This window comes from Chinchilla lanigera, unplaced genomic scaffold (assembly GCF_000276665.1).
Source record: "Chinchilla lanigera isolate Chin_1 unplaced genomic scaffold, ChiLan1.0 scaffold00105, whole genome shotgun sequence".
Classification (NCBI taxonomy): domain Eukaryota; kingdom Metazoa; phylum Chordata; class Mammalia; order Rodentia; family Chinchillidae; genus Chinchilla; species Chinchilla lanigera.
The window spans coordinates 5,417,737-5,441,910 of NW_004955506.1; the positions used below are offsets into that span (position 1 = coordinate 5,417,737).

General features: G+C 54.0%; 1 protein-coding gene across 2 annotated transcripts in view; it reads right to left on the minus strand.

The window, feature by feature from the left end:
• Mgat5b (mannosyl (alpha-1,6-)-glycoprotein beta-1,6-N-acetyl-glucosaminyltransferase, isozyme B) overlaps positions 1 to 24,174 on the minus strand; it is a gene marked incomplete at its 5' end in the record, with an annotated part of 74,348 nt that overhangs the window by 13,190 nt on the left and 36,984 nt on the right. For both annotated transcript variants that reach the window (XM_005407407.2, XM_005407406.2), the window contains 7 exon segments: positions 2,694 to 2,827; positions 4,010 to 4,141; positions 19,701 to 19,870; positions 20,548 to 20,712; positions 21,381 to 21,551; positions 22,435 to 22,508; positions 23,123 to 23,238. In XM_005407407.2, the coding sequence (XP_005407464.1) occupies positions 2,694 to 2,827; positions 4,010 to 4,141; positions 19,701 to 19,870; positions 20,548 to 20,712; positions 21,381 to 21,551; positions 22,435 to 22,508; positions 23,123 to 23,238 (962 nt within the window).

Below are 24,174 nucleotides of genomic sequence, written 5' to 3' on the forward strand. Positions count from 1 at the left end.
GTCATTCCAGATGGGACTCCCTCCGGCTCCTCCATCCCTGCCACCAGCCAGGCCACACCCACCTCTGGCCTGGCCCCTGTGACAGCTGCCTCCCCACATCTGCCGCGTCCTTGGCAATCTTTTCTCTAGAGCCATCCTTTCGATTCTAGGTCCTTTCAGCTCCCTCCTCTGCATAAACCCCACAGGCCACAGCCTCGCCCAGCGTCTCTGGCTCTGCCCATCCCTCTGGAGGTGTCCCTTCCCCCCTCCTCACCTGCAGAGGGGCACCCCCCTCCAGACAGGTCTGCACTCAAGTGGCCCTGCTGAGGAAGGGGGGATCTCTCCGGACCTGGTTGCTCCCTGTCCTCCTACCTTGCTTTATTTTTAATACACCACTCTCTAATCAGATGTTACACTACATATTTATTTGTACATTTATTACTGTAAGATGTAAGCCCCATGAGGGCAGGATCTATTCACTTCTGTGTCCCCAGCACCAGGCCCAGACCCTGTGCTGGTTAAATGACAGGTTTAGAACACAATTAGCTAACTTAATGGGAGTGGGCCAGGGAAGTACTGTGAACAACTAAAATTGCAGAGACCATTAAGCAAAGCGCTCCTTGGGGCAGCGCCAGGGTAAGGCCCAAGAGGGACTGGCCTCGTTAGGGCCCTGGGAAAGACAACCAGCCACCAGCCAGCCCAGGAGAGAGCTGAGCTTGGGGAGACCCTCTCAGCCCGTGAGTGAGTCTTTTGAACTAGTAAGCCTCTCTCCTCCTTTTGCCCCCCTTTCTTCAATTTATTCACTCAGTTCACATTCTCTGAGGACCTACCTAAACTCTAGAGAAAGTAAGATAAATTAATTAATACTTCTTTTTTTTCAAAGTGCTCCATAATCCATCAGGGGAAATAAATGTACAAGTAAATAACTACCACACTTCAGTATATGCTTCCGCAGAGTTCAGTTTTAAAATTATAAGAATAAAAGGAGTCGATACATTCTGCCTAGAATAGATGACAAGGGGGACCAGTGAAAGCAAGAGTAAAAAGAAGAGACATTTGACTTGGGGTTTGGCAGGCTGCGTAGAAGTCCGCCAAGCCTGGACTCCCCATCCAGTGGGCTCTACCCTGGGAAAGTCTTCATTTTCTCATCATAGATTACTGCAGAATCCTCTTAACCTGTCTTCTACTTCCCCATTCTCTATCACTCCCTCAAGCCATCTGTAACCTGTTAGGCTAATACACCTCAATAAAATCTTTTCTCCATGGCATGGATCCACCCACAGTGGATCCCAAATGTAAACTCAAGGACTTTCCTCGAAACACTCCACTCCTTGTTCCCTGATCCCTCAGGGCCCTCTCACCAGTTCTGGATGCTTCCAGCTCTGCAGCTCATCCCCTTCCTCAGCATCTCCTGGGTCATCTCCACCCGCTGGCCCACACTTCCTTTCCTTCCAGAAGTCTGTTCCCCTGGACCCACCCCACACAAACCACTCTTCCCCTGACATCGGCACTGAGGAAAGAGCCTGGTTCCCATGGAGCTGTGTGACCTCAAGTTGATCACTCTACCTCTCTGGACCTGTTTCCTCCTCCGGACTCCATGCAACCTTCCACCATCCTGCCCTTCTGGGATACAATCGAGTCATTACCTATTTCTTCAGAGACTGCACCCTTTGCCCATACAGCCTAGAACCTGGAGAAGGACAGGCTCAGCACAAAAATGAGTGCCCAAAAGAGACACCACCAATTTGACAGGCTAAATAAAGATCATCCGCTTTCCTTATCAGCAAGCCCCGCAGGACTTTGCCTAGAATCTATTTTGCTCTTAATTTAGACACAATCCTAACAAGGGTGCTTATCTGGCTTTCTGCCCCAGAGCCTTCAAAGAGCAGCAAATTAGACGTGCAAGATGCTACTGGAGGCGGCAGAACTGACAACAATTAAAAGTGACAGCTGATACACTCCCAGCAAGAGCCAGGCTAAACGACAGACAGACCCAGACCGGAGGGAACAGAGGAGGGGACTCCGCTCCGCACACCTCGGCCCTGAAGGGCAGGCCCAGCGCCGGAGCCACAGAACTGACCGGAGTTGCCAGGAAAAGGTTAAGTTATTTTCAGCCCACCGCACCCTGGAGGGTCAGTCAGTGTGAGTTCCTGCCCAGGCTCCCGTGGAAATAGTGGAGCCGGAAGTCTTGGCCCACGCCTGTAATCCCAGCACTCTGGGAGGCTGAGGCAGGAGGATCAAAAATTTGAGCTTAGCCTGGGCAACTTAGTGAGACCCTGTCTCCAAATCAAAAATACAAAGGGGGCTGGAGATGCAGTTCAGCGCGAAGGCCCTGGGCTGAATCACCAGTGCTGGGAGAGGCGGGGTGGGGGTGGGGATGGGGCGGCGGCGAGAGCTTGCTCAATTTTCAGCCCCTTGCGTTCCCACAGCCTTTCAGTTTTTTGCACATCCATCCGAACACATGTGCTCCCTCTGCTTGGAACAGGCTTCCTGCTCCCTTGCCCCCATGGAAGTCTCCAGTCCTCTGGGAGGCCCTGACTCTGAAGGGTGCCTAGCTGCGCTCCGCAGAAGGTCGCCAGCCCCACCGCTCCTCCAGATCCCTGCCTGCCAAAGGAGGAAGGCGGGGCCCGGTCCACTCTCCGTACCCATAGGAGGAAGAGGGAGCCCGGACGCCCGAACCCCGCCCCCGCCCCGCCCCGCTCCCCAGCACTCACGGAACATGGTCATGAACTGCTTGGGGTTGAGGTTCCAGTAGCCCCAGTTGGTCCGGTAGCCGTGCAGCGTGGCGTACTCTTCGTGGTTATATGCAGGTTCCGTCCCGAAGGTGTCGATGACCCGGATTCGGCACCTACCCCGACCCCAGGGACCCAGAACCAGGATCACACTTCTGTGTGCCCCTGGGCTGCAAGTGCCCAGCCAGGGGTGCTGTAACCTGCAGGAGGCTGAGGCAGGGTCCTGCCTTGCATAGAGGCACACGGCTAGAGCTTGGGAAGCTGTGTGACCTCAGCAAATTCCTTAACCTCTCTAGGTCAGCTTCCCTACTTGTCTCTGGGCTGTTCCCAGCTCCTGACCCCTGGTCCATGGTGGGGGTCTCCGAAGCTGTTAGCTCAGGAGGAGCTGCTTGGAGAAGAGGTTGGGGGGTCTCTACTGTCCCCAGGTCACCAAATCCTCCTATAGGATTTAGGATTTGCACTTTGAGATTGCAGTGCCTCAAGACTCCTCAGCAAGTTGGCTGCTTCTGGGGTGGGCAGAGCTCTGTCTGAGAGGCTTCGAGTTCAAAGCCCAAAGGAGCAACCAACGGCAAGGCCAGATGTGCTCTGACACTGCAGCTCCAGAACCTCCCCACCGTCCATCCCACCCCTGGGAGTATCCCCCTGAAGAAAAGTGTTAGAATGCAGACGCCCCTACAAGAAGCTCCTAGCCCCAGCTCCTTCCTGTTGACCCAGAATTGGCAGCAGAATGCTGAAGTCGGCAGTATTCCCCTAGAGAAGGGGCCCGGAGGAGGAGAGAGCCAGGTGCACAGAGAAGGCGCATTAATAATAAAAGCAATAACGCTGCCTGTCACTTTTTTCCCCCTAATAAAATCATGTGGGCTAGTCAATGGGACTGGAGCAAATGTAATAAATAGCAGGCTTCCTATGCTAAATTAAACCCTGCATCGGCCGGCTGCAGAGACTAGAAGAGATGGTAACTGCCTTACCCCGGACCTGCTCCCCACCCCAGCCCTCACAGCTGAGCCCTGGTGGGCTCCCCCGTTCCTCTTGCCACTGCTCTGACCCCTACTGCATCCAGGTTACCCCCGACTCCCACCCTAGGCCTTGAGGGACAAAGCAGAGGGACAAAAAGGGTGACTCTCCCTCTGGGGGTTGGAGATGGGAAATGGTAAGGGGATAGAGGCAAGGAGAATGAGACAGTGCCCTTCTCCACCCTGGAGCCCCTGGACATGGGGCAGGGCATGGGGAGCGGCTTCTACCCTGGCCTACGGGTCCCGGCTCCAGTTCTTCACCACAGTCCTCCTGCACCCTCTCACCGGTACTTCTTGAAGGAGAGTCCCATGTGCTGCTTCATCTGCTGCAGGCCGTGGTAGTCAGTGTAGATGAGGTCGAAAGGCAGGGGCATGGTGAGTGGGCAGTTTCCCCGGCCCGGCGGCACCCCTAAATTACTGAGAGAAGAGGCTTTCAGAATCTGAGCCCCAGGAAATCCACCTTCCCTGTGCCTGGAGGTGAAGTAGGGTGGGGCTGGAGCTCACCCCAGTTCCTATAGCCCATGGGGAAAAGGGTAGCTGGAAAGGGAGTGAACAGGATAGATGTGTACAACGCTACAGGTTTTTCACTGAACAGAGGGGCAAAGAGGGCTGTGATCGAGCCCAGGCTATCCTGCCAAGGGGTGCCTTTTGTAATTGCCCCATTGCACTCCTCCTGCAGGGCTGTGTCTGCACAGAGACAGACTTATACTAGCTGGTCCTCAGCTGTTATGATTTAGATCTACAGTTTCGTGTGTTCAGAGGTGGTGCTTTTGGAAGGTGATTGGATCAAGGGGACACTATATTCATCAGTTGATTCATCCACTGATGAGTTCATAGTTGAATCTGCTGTTAGGAAGTAAGGCCTTGGAGGAGATGAGTAACTGGATGCATGACCTAGAAGGGTATAGTCTTGTCCCCAGCTCCTCCCTTCCCTTCTCTGCATCCTGGCTGCCATGTGTTGAGCAGTTCTCCTCTGCCTGGCCCTTCACCATGCCATTTTGCCTTGGAGCCAGCCAGCCACAGACTAGACCCTCTGGAACCATGAGCCAAAATAAACTTCTCGTCCTTTAACTTCTGGGTATCTTGTATTTTGTCCTAGCAATGGGAAAGTGACTAATATATTGGTGTACCTTCAGTGTTAATTTGGAGCCAAGGGTCCCAAACTTCCTGTCTCAGAAAGCTATCTTGCCCTGCTGGTGGGGCTCCCAGGACCCCAGGGCATCCAGCCCCTACAACCTCCAGTCATACTGTGCGGGCTTTGAGTCCTCTGGGACTGGAGGCCTGCCTGTCCCTGCCTGCTGGTTCACTTATATGCCTACTTTCCTCTTGGATAGGGCTGTCTCAGGTGACCCAGCAGCTGCAGCTCATCCAGATTGGGGTGGTGCCCTCTGCTGTCTGGCAGGAGCCCTGGGTCACCTCATCTAAGCAGAGGCAGAAGGGCAAGGCCCAGTCTCACAGCTTCCTCTAGAATCACTATGGGCTTAGTCGTCTCGAAGAGCTCCAAGCACCCTGTCCCGGCAATTATTCCTGCCAATCTGAGCTCCTCTGCCCACTGACACTACCCTTCCCATAAAATCAGCCCTTTCTCCAGAGTCCCCTGCTAAGTAAATGCCACAGCCCCAGTTTTCCCCGGCGGGGGTGATCAGGCATTCGGTCACATATTTAGCAAGTCTCTACTGGGCTTCTGAGCCAGGCAAGTGTGGGCCACCCTACCTCCTCCCACCACATGCCCCAATCAGCCAGAGGTGAAAACCCAGGGTCTCACAAGGGGTGCTGAGCCTGCACCCAGGGCCTACCTTCCCCATGGAGTCTTCCCATTAATCTGTTTAACAGGTATTTCCTGAGTGTATGTGGGGTGGCAGGTCCTGTGCCCCAGTGAGACATGGGACACCCCCTCCCCCAGGAGCACAGAGTCAAATGAAGAGCGTGTGGCCTGGGACACGATGCAAAGATGGGAACAGACTGGGCCAGCAGAAGGAGGCATTGCTGTGTGGTTCTGGTCCATTGTAGGGACAGGCAGAGAACCACAGGGAGGGATCCCAGAGCCCCGTCCCTGTCTTTCTGGACAGCTGAAAGGATCCCCTTATGGGTCTGATGCGCCCACCTGCTGCCTCTGACCAGGCCATGCGCACCTCCTTTGGATTCTGGTTCAGAGCCAGACTCAGGAAGAGACCAGGAGGGCCTCCCAGTGAGTCTCCTCCTCCAGATCCGTGCAATGGGCAAACCCAGGCCAAGAGGTGATGTACTTTGACAAGGACACCGATTCATTCACGGCAAAGGACCACAGTTGATCAGTTGCCTGCGTTATGTCTCAGGCTCCCTGAAATAACCCAAACCAGGTGGAAAAGTACCGGCTGGGAGGCGGAGCGCTCTGTCTGCGCATGCTCAGCACCTCACGGTCAGGAGCTGGGAACGGGGGGCCGCTCACACTGTGCCTTGAGCACACTGTCCAGAGTGGTGCCTTTCTGGTGATGTCTATGGTCATCACCCGACGGGGCTATGATGGAAAGGCTTGGGGGGAAGCTGCTCACCGTGGGATCCAGGCATGAGAGCTCTGCTTGTGCCAGCAGAGAAGAGGGCAAGAGGGAGGGGCCCTCCGTGCGCACCCGTCTGAGCTGCCTCACATAGCCCTCCCCACCAGGTCAGAAGCTCTGCTTTTTTTCTTGACCATACGCTAACAAATGGTCACGGCCCCTGCCCCAACCCCTCCCACACACACTTGTGCCCCACCCCACACTCACACCAGTGCTGCTCAGCCCGTGATGCTTCTTAAGCTTTTTGTTGTTGTTGTTCTTGAAAGACCCAGACAGCAAAGGAGAGAGCACAGACCCCGAGGGTCTGGAGCTTTCCCAGGAAGCAGCTCCCACGATCTGGAGACTTCATGAAATATTTGGTGGTACTTCCAGCTGCAGACCGCATTCTGCATTCTACCCCACAGGACAGCCCTGTGTTTTCTGTGTGAAACATTGCCTTCCTCATCGCCCAGACTCCCCGAATTAAACTGACAGCCCAGGAAGGGGCATCACTTTTATCCTGGGGCTTCAGAAGTGCCAGGTGGAGGACAGGTCCCTCCTCATCACTCCTCACCCAGCTGAGAGCCACAAACAAAAGGCCACAAAGATGATTCCTTGAGCCCCTCCTCGTGAACAGAGGAAGCAGGTGGCCATGTCTTCCAGGGAGAAGCTCCCAGGCCACTCCTCCCAGGTGGCCTGGTAAAAAATATGAACCACAGTAGGTGGGTCTGGGAGCTGCTCCTGTACCAGTGCAATGGCACCTTCCCCACACAGTTCTGGTTGGTTTCCAGGCAACGTGCATCCTTCTGTCTCTAGGGCCTCCTTTTGTGGACTCCTCCACCCACCATACTCCTGACCTCAGTTCTGGACACCAGGCCCCCTGAGGACAGATGGGAAACAACAAGTGGCTCCTCTCTCCTGGAAGATGTCTCCTAGGATGTCCCCAGGCCCACCCAGGTGCCATCATCTTTGTCACCTTTATGGCTACATTTTGAACATGGGCACCATTCCTGATCTTTCAGTGTAATTCATCGATTCATTTCATGGATGAAGTCAGACCCACGCACAACCTGTTCCCCTTTACGGATTTGGAAACAGAGAGGTTTAGCAATTTATCCGGGGCTGCACAGCCAGGAAAGGCTGGGATGGAAACCCAGGTAGTCGGGCACCGGAGCCCACACTGGCACACGAGGGGCTCTCCCGCCTCCCAGCCCATTGAATGTCAGACAGCACAATGGTGCTCAGGGGACCACAGTGACATCTAGGCAGTTAGGGCCCTGGGCTGCCAGCAAAGACGCGGGTCCAGTCCCTGTTTTGCTGCCAACCTTCAGTGAGTGAGAAGCCTCTGGGAGTTTCATTTCCTCCAGAACCTGAGTCCCCCAACACCTCACTTCAGGCCTGAGAATTTCTCACCCACAATCTTGAGATCATTTCGCGTGCACCTCCTACTTCTTCTAGGGGGGTCTTCCTACACCTGTTCCCACCTCCCAGGGTTCTGGGCCCCTCCGGGGCAACCCCCTGCCTTCTGGACCTGCACTGCTAGGGTCCTTCCCCTGCTAACCCTGCTAGAGCTCCAGGCCCTTGCCCACACCGTGTCCCCCGGGGCCTACAGTGACCCCTCCTGGTGGCACAGGGCCCTGTGTACATGGAATGAGCAGGGAGTTGGCTGGGTGGGGCTGCAGGACCCTGCATGTATCACACCCATTCCCACTGCGCTACCTCCACCCTATGGGCACCTTGGCCCCCAGATGCAGAGCCCAGGGTGCTGTGTGCACACACACTCCGGCTCCATGTGAAGGCAAAGCTTGACAAAATCACAAAAGCGGGGATGGTATTAGTGGGTCCGGGAGGAAGCTAGGATCAGAGCAGCAGCCACCAGCACCCACCTAAAATAAGATGAACACTTCCTGCTCCTGTCACACGTGATACCAGCTGCAGTGGAAATTTCAAAGTCATGGTCACTGTCCTCCCCTCTGACCCTTCAGTTCGCATGGGATGGGGCCCTCTTGGGCAGAAACTGTTTGCTCCCCCTAGAAGGTAGCCTAGAGCCTTCTCAGGTCCCCAAGGGTCACCCTCCCACAAGCCCTGGATCTTTACTCTTTGTCTTGTCACCTGGTGACTAAGTCACTTTCTTTCCACCGGGGGCTCCTGAGGGCACAGCCTGGTCATCTTTGGTTTTTTGGTTTTTCTCCAGTAGCGGGAACCGAACTCACGACCTTGCGCTTGCCAGGCAGGCGCTTTGCCGCTGAGCTAAATCCCCAGCCAGCCTGGTCATCTTTGAAAGGTCGGGGGTCTTGTCCTTTGCAAGGGCAAGACCCAGCCCAATAAATATCTGTTGTGTTCATGAAAGAATCAGCAAATGTCTGATCTGGTGGCCCAGGGAAAAACTGCTCTCAATGTGTGAAGTGTGGCCCAGAAATGCCTCTCTGGGCAGAGGGAGTAGGGGGTGAGGAGCTGGAGGCTGGGGGTCCACACGTGTGGGGTGTTGGTGCTCCCACAGATAACAGGCCTGCTGAATATGAGGGCCTTGAATGGGGGCCTCTGTAGAGGATGGGGGGCAGGAGCGAGAGACAGAGACACAGTGGCCCAGGGATGCCGTGTCCTCTTCCCCGGAGATCTTAACGAGAAGCCTGTGGTCTGGCCCAGAGGATGCGGTTTCTGTTTAAGGTGACCTCGCTGAGGTGGCCTCATTGCTCTTGTCCCAGGGAATCTGGGCTTTGCTCATGGAGAGCAGAGGGGTCGGCTACGGAAGAACGGGCCGTAGTTTTATCACCTGTAATTCAAGTTCACTTTTATGGGCAATTTTACACTAAGTGGTTGGCTGGAGCATCAGCAGGAATTGAAAAACACTGCCTCCGAGAACGTCCAGCCAAAAGTGCACGGGGAAGTGTGCCAGGCTGGCTGCCCCGCTCTCAGGGCTCCCTGCAGACCACCCCCATCTCCAAGGCCCAGTTCCCAGTTCCAGTGGACTTGCAGCCAGGGCTGGGTCGAAAGGAGGGTCTCAGAGCCCCTCAAGGGCTGTGAGTGAGGAAGCAGGGTGGGATTCAGTAGCAGATACTTTAATACATCCACCGACCCCTCCCTCAGGCCACCAGCATGAGGGGGTGGGCAGATGGCCAGGAAAAGGCGTGTTTCTAAATGTCCCCAGGTCACCGGAGCAGGAGCCTAAACACCCAGATGCAGGCGTGGGGGAGGGGCGAGTCAAGGAAATGGAGCCTCTGCACAGGTCATGTGCTCCCGGTCCCGCTTCTATTTAACCAGTACAGTATTTAACGAGTAGAGAGTCTCAGTTTTGCAAGGAAAGTTCTGGAAACGGGGAGGTGATGATGGCTGTTCTGCACTATGGAAGTACTTAAGGCTACTGAACCGTGCCCTGAAAAAACGATTAAGATGGCCAATTTTATGTGAGGTGCATTTTAGCTTAATTAGAAGAAAAAAACCACCTCACCCACACCCCTGGCTCCTGGGCCCTGCACTCCCTGCATGGAGGTCCCTCACCTGGCCTCTTGGCCAGCCACAGACAATCCAGGTACTCAGCAAATATCCTGGGAGGGATCAATTTCTGCTAGAAGATCAAGGAGTAGGATGGATAAATGGGATGAGGGAGAAGGAAAAGAAAACCTATGACTAGTGGGGAAAAGAAAAAGTCCTCAGTCGGGAATCACCGGTGCTGAATTCTGGTGCAGGGGGAAATATCCCGTGCCTGAGCTCCAGCACGACGCTGCCGGGTGGCCTTGCACAAGACAGAGTCCTTCTGGTGTCCGCCTCCACTCCTGTAACATGTTGCTCAATCTCCACAGTCTCCTAAGCTAAAAATTCTCTGTGCCTTTGGTCTGTGGCTAGAAATAACCTCTCCAGGTAGTGCTTAAATTCTGGAACAAACTATTCTCTCATTCTCTCTCTCCCATTCTCTCTTCTCTGTGTGGGAAGGACCTAATTAAAAAGAATTCCTGCAAAATGCTCAAAGATCTTTGGCTCCGGTGCTAAAGGGCACATAGGGATCTCAGCTTCCCTGGACACGTTTGGTTACATCAGAACACATGGTCGGACAGCTTGAGATGTGTGCATGTCCGTAGCAGCCTGTTACCCTTCTGGCCCCAACCAGTGCCCGCGTCCTGAGCATTACGGGCACTGCTGCCCCTCCCTGCTATAGCCCCCTGACTAGAGGAGTCATTGTCTCCTCCCCAGAGCACCAGTGGGGGGTAAAGAAGGAACCCAGGGTTTAGCCAGGCATCTAATGAGCTGCTTGGGGAACTGGAGGTTAGAATCGTTAACAAGAAAGGAATTATACTCTCTACAGTGCGTTCTTCTCCTGCCAAGGACAGGCTGACCCTCCTGTGCCCAACAGAAGCAGCCTCATGATGCTACTGTGATGCCACGTCAGCTCCTGACTCCTGGAAAGGCAGACATCCCGAACATCCTCAGCTCATGCCCTGGTGCCCTCAGAAGCTCCGGAACTACAGTGGAGAGCTGCCCCGTCCCTCAGAGTCTGGCTCAGAGGAAACAGCTGTAAAGGCAGGTAATGGAGCACATCTGGCCACCCCTTGGCCACAATGACCACAGGCTGGAGGGGTCCAAAAGAGGAACTGAGGCAGTGGCATCTCTCCACACTGAATAGTGGCCCAAAGCTGAGGCTGTCTTCCCTGGTGTTTTTTCCCCATACCCAAGCTCAGGGCTAAGAATAGGGCTGGGCTCCCAGGAGAGCAGATGAAACCGCAGACTCATCCCTCTGGCTCTGCTCAGAGCTGGTGCTGTGGGAAGAAGGAAGCATGGCCTTTGGGCTGTTCCCGTTCATGTTCCCACAGCCAGGCCGGTTTATATAATATGCTGGTTAATACTGAGCACTGAAGCCTCTGTCCCGCAGGCCAGGCTGGCACTGCACTGAGGAAGCTCCTCAGGCCTCTGCCGTCCAAATCGCCAAGACTGCTGGCTGTCACAAAGGGTCTGTACAAGCCAGTCGGGCAGGAAGAACACGGGACATCAGACAAGACCTGAGGAGGACTGGCTTCTCATGCTCTTCAAGGGGGCATCAGGATCTGCGGCTCTCGGGAAGAGAGGAGGGCTCATGCTCTTCCTCTACCAAGGACAGGGAGTGAGAAGGTCATGTCAAACGGCAGCTGGAGAGGAGGCTGGCAAGGAAGGGATGGGTCATGGACAGGGAACCTGGAATGTGCCACCGATAGGAGTCAGCCTCAAAGTAGGGGCAGGGCTGGCCTGGGGCTTTTGTATTTCTTGTGCAGTTGGCAGAAGCTCTTGCACATGCCCAGGCTGGCTCCCACGGGTCAACTTTTTGATTCAAGGTGCCTCCCCAAAAGGCACCGGAGTCTCCTCGGTGCCTGTGAATGGGCCCTTATTGGAAGTAGGGTTTAGCAGATGTAATCAGATGAAATTGAAGTCACTAGGGTGGCCCTAACCCGGTCTGACTCGGAGCCAGAGGGAAGAGGGTGTGAAGATGAGGGAGGTGGCCCTCTGTGAGTAGGGGAGGCTGGAGGAAGTGGCCCAGATCAGAGTCTCCCTCTCCACCCCAGAAGGAACCCACCCCACCCACACGCGGGTCTCAGCCTGGCCAGTCCCAGGATGAGCTGGTCTCTGTTATTCAAGCCCCCGGCCTGTAGTGCTTCAATCCCCAGGAGCCTCGTGGCCCTCTGTCCGATTCCCCACCCCAACAGCCTCTGTTCTCCCCTCTCACAGCCAAATTCCTCAGGGAAACACCTGCTCTCAGGCTGCTGTTTTCCAGTGCCGCCCACCTCCGACACCAAAACACACCAAAATGTCTCTTCCCAGGGTCCAAGATGATTGCCACAGGCCCAAATCCCTCAGATGCTTTTCAGTCTTCTTGCTTGACTTTCTAATGAGCACCAGGTCCTCTGGCCACCCAGGCCTCCTTGAAGCACCTCCTCCTCTGCACCTGCCTCCTCACACCTTCTGGTTTTCCTTCTGCCCTCTTGCCCAATCTCTTTGCACGCACCTTTCCCTCCAAGAAACCTGGTTTTTCTGCAGACTCTGCCCTTCAGCCTTTCCCATTGCCTGGGGGCTTCACACACACCTGTGTTCAGTCATCCTGACTGCCAGGGTTCGGACCCCACTCCACACCTCCTCTGAGCTGTGCACCACCTCTAATTCAACATGCACAAATCTAATTCAAGATCTTTCCCACAAGGCCCCAAAACTCAGTGCTTCTCTCTGCCCTCCATACTGCCCCCGCCCCGTCCCCATCTCAGGCCATTTTTTCTTGCTGTAACTGAATACCACAGATGGGGAAATTTACAAACAACAGAGATTGGTTTTGCTTGTAGATCTGGCCTGGGGATGTAGCTCAGTGGCAAAACACTTGCCTAGTATCATGCGGCGCTGGGTTCGAATCCCAGGACTGGGATTGGATCTGGTGGCTGAGAAGGCTGAGTGTGGTGTCAGCATCTGGTGAGGCACTCTCGCTGCAACACAACATGGCTGCACAGAGGCGGCTATGGTCCCTGCCTCGGCACTCCCTGGGGGCCCTCCCTGCAATTTCCCTGGAGCGAACATCTCCAGTTTGGAGACCAATTCCCAGCCTGGCTGAGCACTTGACAGCCAAGTGTTTCCTCTCCTCCTCCTCCTTATTTAAACATTCTCCTCTCCAGCTTTCATCATTTGCCAGTTAAGTCAACTAATTTTCTACTAAACCCAATTTCACTCATGGATGGAGGAAGAGCTCAGTCATTTTTCCTCATGCCATGTACTATTAATGATGCTTGAAATTATGCAAATAAAATTGATGAGCGCAGCTGATTCTCGGCAGGCAGGAAGGGAAAAACTTCACTTTCAAAGGCCTACCGCGGATCCCAGCATTTATGATGGCAACTTGGGACGCAGCAGAGTGACGGGGCTCGGGCTTCACGTCTCTCTGTCCCTGCACGCTCAGCAGAGGCAAGGGAGGGGATGTCAGACACGGCCTCACTGCAGTCTTATCACAGGACATTGTTCCCACGCGTCACCTCCCTCACCCCAGAAAATCTTGCGGCCGCAAAGCCAGATGTGGATTCTGCGCATTGCCCTGACATCCCTCCAGTGAGCCGGTTAATTAAAACACCAAAACGCGAGGAACAGAGAAAAAGGCAGCTCATCCGTCCAGCCTTGTTGCTTAGTCAGTGGCCGCGACAGCTGCCAGGCGCATCTGTGAATGAACTACAACAAATGTACAAGCTGCGCCTTTGTCCTGCTGCCTCTCCACGCGGGTCATTTTGCAGCCAAGGGAGACACTTCGGTCACAGAATCAGAGCTGAGACTCTCAGAATTCAGATTACCCTCACCTGCAGCTGACCGACTTTCGAGTGTGGCTCCTGAGCTGAGAGGCGAGGCACATGATTCTGCTTCGTCCTGTAGGCTGCACGTGCGGCCCTCGGCATCCCCCACCCAGGACCCCTGTCTAGGCTTGAATGCTTACCAGCTTGTTGTGGGGTACATTATGCCCCCCTATTCATATGTGGAAGTCCTACCCCAGCTCCTCAGTGTGTGGCTTTATTTGGAGATAGAGTCTGCACAGAGATAATCAAATTAAGGTGAGGTCACAAGGCCGGCCCTAACCCTGTAGCAGGGGAAGTCTGGACATCTACATGCTGACATGGGGAGAAGGCTGGGCAAAGACAAAGGCCAGGATGATTGGGGTGATACCTGAACACAACAAGGGACACCAAGAACCCAGCAAGCGGCTAGGAGAGGGCCAGAAGGAGCCAGCCCAGCTGACACTTAGGACCTCCATCTTCCACAACAGAGAAAATAAAGCCATTGTTTAAACTGCCCAGTGGGCGGTCCTTCTTTACAGCAGCCCTGGGAAAGTCATTCATTTTCTGCTGTATTTAAATCTCCCCTTCCAGGAAAGGCCGACATTTACAGTACAGTCAGTATAGCCCCATCAGCACCTCACGTCTGTCACCATTCCCTCCAACTATGGTGGCCATTACCCCCACTTTACAAAGAAAAGAAGGAAGAAAAGTACTGCAGGTCAAGAAAGAGGATGCATAGAGTTTATTCTGGGCCGGCAGGTCCCCTTCTAACACCCTAAACTTGTAAGACAGGATGCAAGAGGCTTCCTTATCTGGGCCATCTGCAAAGGTGCCACCTAGGCCTGCACCCCTCACTTGCCCTCACCCCTAAAGCTTGGCCAACTCCTATACTCAGGTATCCTGGGTGCCTCCAGGAGGGACAGAGTTGAGAGGAATCTCACATCTTTTTACCAGTCTTAAAGGGCCTGAAGTCCCACCCCAGACCTAAACCTGCCCCTCAGGCCCTGTGTTAGGGACACACAGAGGACAGCGCTTTTGCATAAGCAAATAGATAGTCCACAGTCTACACTGTCTCAACTCCACCGCTACCCAGACAGTGTATTGAGCAGAGAGATGGTAAGGTGCTTAGAAAAGCTGGAGCCTCTAGCCTTTCCATTTCTCAAGCCTTCATGCTCACTGGAGTCACCAGAGAGCTTTAAAATATTGACCCCAGATCAATTAAATCAGAGACACCAACAGTGGGGCCCAAACATAGGTATACATCCCAGCAAGGCTCTCAGAGTTCTGCTGCAGACTCCACGAGAGGCCCCACCCTAAGTGCCTTCCCAACCCTGCTGACACTGTTAATCTTGTCGGCCTGACAGGGGAATTCTCCTGGGAAAAGCAGTTTTGTTTTTTATTTTCACTCTCTTAGTCGTTTTTCAATTGTATCTGGTAACAGATTTAGAAAGCGCCTTCCTAAGGCTACCCCCGAGGGGGCTGAGCTGTTTACACCATTCTGCCCTGCCTGAGCAAGATCAGTGGTTCACACAGACATCCCACAGGGGACCAAGGGTTAGCACATCCAAGCACAGCCCTGGGCCTGCCCTCTTACAGAACTGCAAGTCAGAGAGGGAGCCACACAGCCCTGGAGCCCCTGCTTCTGGGAATTTAGCTCTGCAAGAGCCCGGCAGGAAGTGAAGCATTGAGGGACAGACACTGAGGCTCAGTGAGGTGTGAGGAAGCGGGGTGTGCGTGCATGTACACGTGTGTGCAGGAGATGTGCACACTGAGGTGTATGCCTTCATGGGTGATTGCAGAGGCTGCGTGGGTCTGTGTGTGTGCCTGTATATGAACATTCATGTAGGCACCTATGTGGGTGGGTGTGCACTGTGTGTGCAGGGACATACATGTGGTTGTGTGTATGTGCTTGTGTGCATCTGAAACAAGGAGACATTGGCAGGACTTCAAAGTAGCGGTATGCAAGAAAACAAGCAGGAAGCTGCAACTTTGGATAAAAAGTGGAGGGAAATAAACCAAACTGCCAATTAAGTGCACAAGTCATTGCCGATCAGAAGGTGGGATGTGTGGGCAAGCTGGATGGGACCAGTACAACAAAAGATGGCAATGCACCTGAGCAAGAACTTCACTATACGTCCATTAGAATGCATTTCCCTAGTAAAATCGCCCAGAGGAGGGACATACCACATACCACACCTTTAAGCACATTTGGCCCATGTGCAGATTCACCCCTACACAGTAACTAAACTGTACCTCGTCTGGAGATGCCGTTATCCATTTTGGAAGAGAATGAATAATTAATGACATGCTTTTGGGACCCCATAGAAGTGGGACATGTCCTTCATTAGGTTTGTCAATATGTGTAGAGGAGCCGGTTCACTGGCTGTGGAGCAGCCAGCTGCTCTGTCTCTTCCATTATCACCTCAGCAAGGACCCAGGCTTGCCGGTGACACGCAAATCTATGACAGATGAGCTCAGGTGAGTAAGGGAGGAGGGAGCAGAAGGGGGCACTTTCTGATCCTGGCAATATTCACGGGGATCTCCTAAAAGTAGTCCCCTACGCAGTGACGGCTCTATCCTCGGATGGGCAATGGAAGCCCACCGCAGGCTCAGTGCCAGGCCCGGGGAAGAGCCAGAGGAGTGGCAGAGCTCTATGGAAGGACGAGGGTGGAGCAGAGAGAGAACAGAAGCACAGGACATGCTGAGAAGCTGAGAACTGAGTTAAATCCCTGCCCCTCCAGGAGACCTGCTCACTCTGCTCCCCAGGGAGAGCCCTCCAGCCTGTCACAGAGTGGTGACATGAAGATGACCTCATCTCTCTGCCCTGGATCCTGCCTAGTCAGAAGGGAAGAGTCAGGCTGCACACACTGTTTGACAAACACAACCTCATCTAACCTGAGGGTGAGGGAGCCCTGACAGAAGGTGCTCCTACTCATAAGGGTCTCTGGGCATCTTAGGGCCTCTGAAGACCACCCAGACCGCTTCTCACTGCTCTCTCCGAGACAGGTCTGGCTCCAGGTGAGCTGCAGAACTGGCCATGCCATCCACAAGCTTCCCTGCCCCTGGGCCCCTGACTTCCTCCTCATTCATCCCTGCTCCAACTGACTTTCTCGCAGCGAGCCTGTAGGCCAGGGTAAGACAGCCTCTTTTTATCATTTGCAAGCGCTGGCTACCTCTGCAGCATTCTGCTCCACACACAGTGTCAGCGCATCCCTGAGCTCTGTTCAGCTGGGGGCAGGCACAGTGCAGGCGCAGGAGTGAGTGCAGGCGGAAGATGAGCAGGCACACCTCAACCCTGAGCAGGAACAGCTGGATCTGCAAATGACAAACGGGGCTGTTTGCTTCTCCCAGCACCTGCAGCTCTGTGGGTTCAGCACCAGCTCTAGGAGACAGCTCCCACCTGGTTCCTTATTGCTCTGCTGAGATTCAGCCAGCAAGGTCAGAGGGTCTGTGTCATGGTAGGGACCTCCTCTCCCAGAGTCTGCTCCTCACATGCACTGTGCTTCCTCCAATGTCACCACAGGCGCGGTGACCGCCTTTCATCTTTACTGAGCTTCCTGGAAACACCTGCGTTAACCTAAAAGAATGATTCCAGCACTGTGGATTTCAAGTCTCAGGGATAAAAACCTTCAAACCAGGAGCTCCCTTAGTAGCCTCTTTAACAACACAGCCTCCTTTTCTCCCTAGTCCATGTAACTGGTCCTAATGTTCTGCCTGGGTTACTGGCAGAGTGGCAGGGAAGAACTGCAGAGACCGAGCTGGTGCCCGAGACAGGAGCTCCCTGGTCCTTAGAGACCCCTGAGATTGCTGCCAGCTCTATCCCCACCATCATTCTCCTCTGTGTACAGAGATCAGCAGGGGGGGCCAGCAGAGACATCTACAGTACAGCAGGAGACAGTGTGCAGGCTCCGGAGAAGAATCACATTTCCACTTGAAAACCACCCAAGAATAAATTAATGGATTGATGGGAAGAGTTGATTTACATGCAAACAACACTGGGGCTTCCTTAGCTAAGCCCTGGGGCGAACAAAGTTAGAACAATCTTATCAAAATAACAATGAAAAAGGAGTAGAATTCCAGGGAGCACAAATCCCTATCCACAAAGAAAAGATTGATAACTTTGACTAAGTTTAAGTTAACCACTTCTGTTGGGGGGAGGGGCACAAAGAAATTTAAAAAGACAAGCTGCAAATTAGGCTTTCAGCAGATACCACTTACATGGCATTTATACTCATATGAATAACCACTACAATTCAATAAAGAAACAACCCAGCAGAAAGGTGGCAAATGATATGAATGGGTATTTTATGGGCATTTTTGTCAAGAAACAATAGCAAATACATATATAGCAGGATGCTCACCCTGTTGGTGGTCAGGAAATTCAATTTAAGACAGTGATCAGACAAATCATGATACCAGTTCTGCCTGCACTTAAAGTCTGATAATCATGAAAATGGTGGGGCTGTGGCTACAGAAGCCCACCAACTGGTGGGATGTGAATCGCTGCAATCATGCTGGGAAACAATCTGGCATTAGCCTGTGAAGCTGAATTTTCACACACCCTAAAAAGCAGAAATTGTGCCCCTAAGTCTATACCCAAGAGAAAGCGATGCTAATTAGGTATCAGTTGCACAATTTGTCTCTCAGATGTACAACAATGGAGGAATTTGTCTCTGGACAATTGTATTAACATACTGTGAGGTCAGCACAAGTGTTCAGCGACAGCTCTCAGCCGTGGGACAAATTGTTCAATTGAGCTGAAAACTCTTACACAGATGCCCCAAGTAATCTGCCCATGAGTGTCCACTGCAGCATGTACTGTGCAAAAAAAAAAAATTTACAGTAGGAGAAAGTTGCTCAGAAATAGGAAACACTGATAGATAATTTGGTACACTTGTACATATAATACCATGGATGAATCTTTGAAACATAATGAGTGAAAATAAACAAGTCTTGAAGATTGTATACAGTAGATGCCTTTTTTTTTTTTTTTTTAAGGTACAGGATGCTGGACCCAGAGAGTGCTGAGCTACATATTCAGCCCTTTTTATTTTTTACTTTAAGGCAGGTCCTTACTAACTTGCCCGTGCTGGCCTCAGAGTTGCAATCCTCCTGCCTCTGCCTCCCAAACAGCTAAGATTACAGATGTGCACCACTGAGCCCAGCAGTAGATGCCACTTCTATGAATCTCAAAACAAAACCACACTAAGCAAAACTAAACCGCATTACTTATGGATATACAAATATGAAAAAACACCAATTAATAATTATTTTATAAAGCAAAGGATAAGCACAAAATTCAAATTACAGGTTTTGTGGGGAGCAGGCAGAAGGAGGAGAAGGAAGGTCCAGGTGGATACAGGGCCTTCAGTAATATTCCCCACCTCCAGGTGGACAGCAACATCATGGGAAACCATTCTCTTTGTGTGCAGCATCACATATTTTATATGTACTTTTATACATATCAAATATCATGCAATAAATATAAAAATAAAGGAAGAAAAATCATATGCATTTCTACATTCCCCCAGATAGGGTGGATAAAAAGAAACCCAATCTCTCTCTCACACGCACACACACACACACACACACACACATGCACACGCACACTCCTACCCCCTCAACATCCCACACACTCACAGCCTTTTAGCTTCGTCCTCCCTGCAAGCATGAGGTGGGGAAGGGGCCAACACCCACAGCGTCGAGGGACCCTGAGAAGGCCCAGTGCGCATTGGGAAAAGAGGAGGCATTGCTTGTGCATCCCAGCAACCTCCAAGTCTTGCTGATCCCCAACCGCACAAACACGCCCGCAAAGGAATCCAGTTCCAGAGAGAAACCAGCGAGGCCGCTGGGAAGGCAGGCAGAGGGAACCACATGTGCATGGGGTAGTTCAAGCCCTTGAGTCAAAATTTGTCAGTCCCTTAGCACAAACCCCACACTTCCCAGAGATGGAGATGGGAGACTGAACTGTGCTAGGCAAATACGCTTCCTTGGTGTGCGTCAAATGTGAGCAGGTGTCAGTGTGGAGGAGGAGGTGGGGGCACAAGAGTTAGGCAGAAGAGGGAATTAGGGAATGGCTGGCAGAAGAGCAGGAAGCTTCCCAGGCCCCATGGGCCCTTTAGCAGCTCCTGGGCCCAGAGGTTCCCCTTTATCCCTGCTCCCTTCCAGCACAGCTCTGCAGGGGCTCTCGCCAGCACTCACCTCTGCAACTCCTTCAGGGACACGGTGACCCTCAGGCTGTGGCCCAGGACGTAGAGAGCAGCCAGGATGTCTGCCCACTGCACCATCTCGCCCAGGGGCCCTCCCTTCAGCACCCTCGGGCTGAACACGTCCCCAGACTCCTCCGTCAGGAAGCCGATGTGCACGAGGATCTGGCCGGTGGGATACAGAAGGTCAGCGTGAAGAAGTGGCAGCCCTCAGTCTTGCCTCGACCCCAAGACACCAGGCAGGAGACAACTGCAGCAGGCACTGCCTCCAGGCTGGACCTGGCCGGGCATTTTTGGGCACTAGAGTGACCGCATCAGGTGGTGGGGATACAGGTGGATAAGGTGGTCACTTTCCTGCCTCCCGGAGCTTACGTTCCAGATGGAAGAGGTGGACAACAGTAAACACAGACAAGAGACAGTTTCATGAAATGATAGGGACTCTGCAAGAAATAAACAGGGTGATGTGAGAGTCATGTAATTCTCTATTACATGCATGGACGGACAGATGGAGGGAGGGACCAGCAAACGGCCCCAGAAACATGATGTGATTCCCAGCCTTCCAGGCAAAAGCTATGACTGCTCCCCCTGACCAGAACAAGATGTCCACAGAAGGCGGGACCCCTCAGGGGCTTGTCATTCTGCCCCAGCCCAGCAAGAGGCCAGGGACCTCACCTGCTTCCATCCTGACCCCACCACCCCAACCCTGCCTCTTCTTCTGGGTCAAATTCAAAGAAATCCAATGCCACTAGTTGGAGGGCCCACACCACGTCCCCTTGGAAGCCACAGGTCCTGAGCAGGTTGCCCAAGATCCCTGGGCTCCACTCCCCAAGATGATGTTGCACCTGCTTCTGGTCCCTCTGGATGTCCCCCAGCTTCTGTGCTAGGCGCTGGGCAGCTGTCGCCCACTGGGATGTGAGCCGCTTGGTCCGCTTCTTCATGAAGATCAGTGACTCTTTCCCGCTGCCCATTAGCTCCAGGAGGTGGGAGAGGTTGCTCCGGAAAACTGCCTGGGGTGCATTGCAGACTTCAGCTCTTTCAGCCCTAGACCCGCAGCCACGTAGCCACCCCCACACAAAGGCTCGACCTGCTCCAGCTTTGCTCACCTGAGCCCAAGGTCTAGAGGCTCTGCTCTTGCCCCCAAGTTGATGTGTCCCAACCTAGCTCCTGCCAACCACCTGCCCTGAGCCCTTCCAGAGAGGTGAGCAGCGATGACAGTGCCGGGGTCCCGGGCACAGCAAGCAGGCAATGATGATGGAAGTGGTCAGCACCAGGTGCTGGGCTGCCTCTCGGCAGTTCCACTGTCACGGTACACCTGGAGCCCATTAACTCTCTAAACCTCAGATTTGTCATCTGTTAAATACAGTCACATCAGCACGGCCAGGAGACTTAAGTACAAATAAAGTGTCTGGCACACACAGCGCCCTCAACACATGACAGCTTTTATTACTATCATTCTGGTCCATTAACGGGGTGCCTCCTTGGCCCCAGCCCGCCCTCAGGCAGCACTCAGTGTGCAGCGCCTCTCACTAAGTGGGACAAACACTTGGGCTGGCCACTGCTGTCCTGTGCCTGCAGAGCTGGCGGCCTCCTCCGCTGGCCAGTCCTGAGGTTTCATCCCACTACCTCTGGGGCTGGTCAGCTGGGGAACCTACCGGCTGCCCACCTCCATGCCTACCTGGACTCTGGGGAGGGTTTTGGGGGCCGTCTGAGCCTTGGTCTGGTTCCTCCAGGGCAGCGGAGGGCAGAACCACTCGACCTCGCTGAGGTAGATGAGGAAAGAGCACTCCGTGCCGTCCACCCCGAAGAAGGCGTAGCAGGGGTCAGAGGTCCAGCGGGCACGCATCCACTGTGGAGAAGGCAGGCTTGGACGGGTGGCCAGCAGCACCCACCCCACCCTAGCAGGCTTCCTGTGTGTACATGTTCCCAGGGACCGCAAGGTCAGGATCTACATGGCATGCCCTGCCCTAAGGATATAGCAGGGGGGAAAGAGAATAGAGACTGAGGCAGGAAGCTAGCTCTAGGACCCGGACATCTGCCCTGGCCATTGAAGACCATAGAGATCAGGCCCAGAAAGAAGACCCTGGAACACTCAGCCAGGCCAGAGCGCAGGAGAGCCAGGAGGGGCGGCAGCTTGGGCTGGGCTGTCTCCTGTTGTTTGGTCCTCATCCCCTGTCACCTTGGCTAGTGGATAAGGTCATGAGGCAATCTTCAAGCAGGAGGGGATGGGTCCAGGGAAGGTCCCACTACAGTGGTCTCCAAAGAAAGGGACCAGTGAGGACCTGGCTTTATGGCTGTGGATGGGCTCTCCACAGGGACAGATGTCATCATGTGGCCAGAGATGTCCCTGGAGTTAGGACAGAGGACCCCCAGCCCAGCTGTGGGTTGGGCCAGGAGGAACAGGATGAAGTGATGGAGACCCAATCCTGAGGTTTCTGGGAAGTGGGCTGCTAGGGACAGGTCACCATTCAGCAGTTTGCCGGTTGTAAAGAAAGTATGGAAGCCCCTGCTGGGTGACTCATCTGAGGTCTGAGTTGGTGGCTGGGAGGGGTCTGGTAGAGAAACCATTGCCCTGAGGTTGTCTTTGGCCAGCTGGTGCCAGGGTCAGGGAGCACAAGCTGGGCAGAGGCCCTTGCCAGCAGACGGCCCAGGCAGGATGGAAATCTCGGAGCCAGGCTGTATGTGGCTGCCTTCCTTGCTGCACTCAGCCCAGCCTCAGCTCCAGGCCTTACCTCCACCTTTCCGGAGCAGTCGGGGAACTTGGGGTCACTGGGAGCCTCACACTGATCCTGCCGGCCCTCAGACACTGCAGGAAGAGGTCAGTGAGATGTCAGCTCTCTGAGGACCTGTGTCCCAGGGGGACCCAGGGAGAGTGCAAGGGGCAGAAGGGTCTGCACCTCCTCTCCTCCCACCTCGGTTTTCTCATCCAAAAAGTGGGTCACTAGCTGACAGCCCACCCCAAGGAGTGCCCGGGTCTGAGCTGTTCCCTCCACACCCCTAGTCTTCCCTGGGGCTGTCAGGGGCTGTCAGAAGACCAATGAAGAAGCCCTCTGGGTGAGGAGGCTTCAGGTACCCACTCAAACGCACCCTGAGTTTTCTGAGGTGGACAGAGAAAGGCCTGCAGCCCCTAGCTGCTCCTCCATCAAGGGGAATGGAGGGACCCTGGGACCTTCCCCAGCTGGCCTCCCTCTTGGGACCTCAGTAGCCAGGACTCCAGGCACCTCCTGTCCTCCCTGCCCAGGCAGGGCAGGTTGGGGTGAACCCCAGGTCACCACACCGAGAGCCTGGAGTGGGGCCTCAAAGAGCCAGGAGAGCTGTCATCAGAAGAAGTCGAGCCTCCCCGGGTGTCCCACCCTCCCACGGCTCCCCCTACCCAGTGCACGGGCCTTGGGGAGGGTGGAGGTGCCCCCCTGCACTCACCCTTGCTGTGCAGGAGCAGACTGTGGCGCAGGATCTGGTCCACCTTCGCGGCGATGTCAGAGACGTTCTGGGCAATGGCCTGGATCCGCTCCATGAGGCCGGCCCCAGGGGAAAGTCTGGGAGGGGAGAAGCCAGAGATGAGCAGCAGAACCCACTTGGGTGACCTTCGGGCGGCTTTGGTCAGTCACCAAAGGCAGCAGGGTCAGCAGCACTCCAGGCACCCAAGTCCCGCTCCACGGAACCCCACAGCAAGGGATAAAGCCGGTGGGGATGGACCGGAGCCCACCCCATCCAAGGTACACACTCCACACGCATGGAGGGCCCACATCTGTGTGTGCTAGGTGTGTCTGCACACATGCTGCTGTGGGTCAAAGGGCAGGGCCAGAGCTGAAGCAAGCAGAGCCGGAACAGAACAATCCTAGGGATTTAGAGCCTCTGAGTCCTCGGCTGGGCCTACAGCTGCCCAATGGGCAGCTAAAAACAGGATAAAGCTTGGCATCTCTCCCTTTGCTTTGCATCTGTCTCCTTTATTACCTTAAGGCTTGGGTCAGATTCCTGCTCAGCTCTGCGCCTAGGCATGTTAATTATTTAAGAAGCGCTGGTCTAGCGGGCACACATCCACTGGTAATCTTCCCCCTTCAAGGCTGAGCACACCAAGATAAGAGTAACTGAAGTATTTTCAAGATTTGCAGGGACATCAGAATCAACAGATTGGCAACCCTCAGCGTTTACAATGTCCTGTCCAGACAGACACCCAAGCAGCACTAAAAGTCTCCACCTGCTGTCCTGACTCACTCCCTCTCGCCTCTCTGACTTGCTCTTTGAGTCATTCTCTCCTGCAGTCACCCTGGATTCCGGGAGGAGCAGGTCCTGCGACATGTCTGTGACAAGAGTTGAAACTCAACTTTCCTATTCCCAAGGAGGTGCTGCTTGGTCATCCGGAGATATTGATCAACCAGACCCCTATCCGATCAAGACTGCTTAACTACGCATGCTCCCTGCTACACACTTCCCCATGTAAAACCTTATTTGCCCCAAAAGTCAGGGCTTGG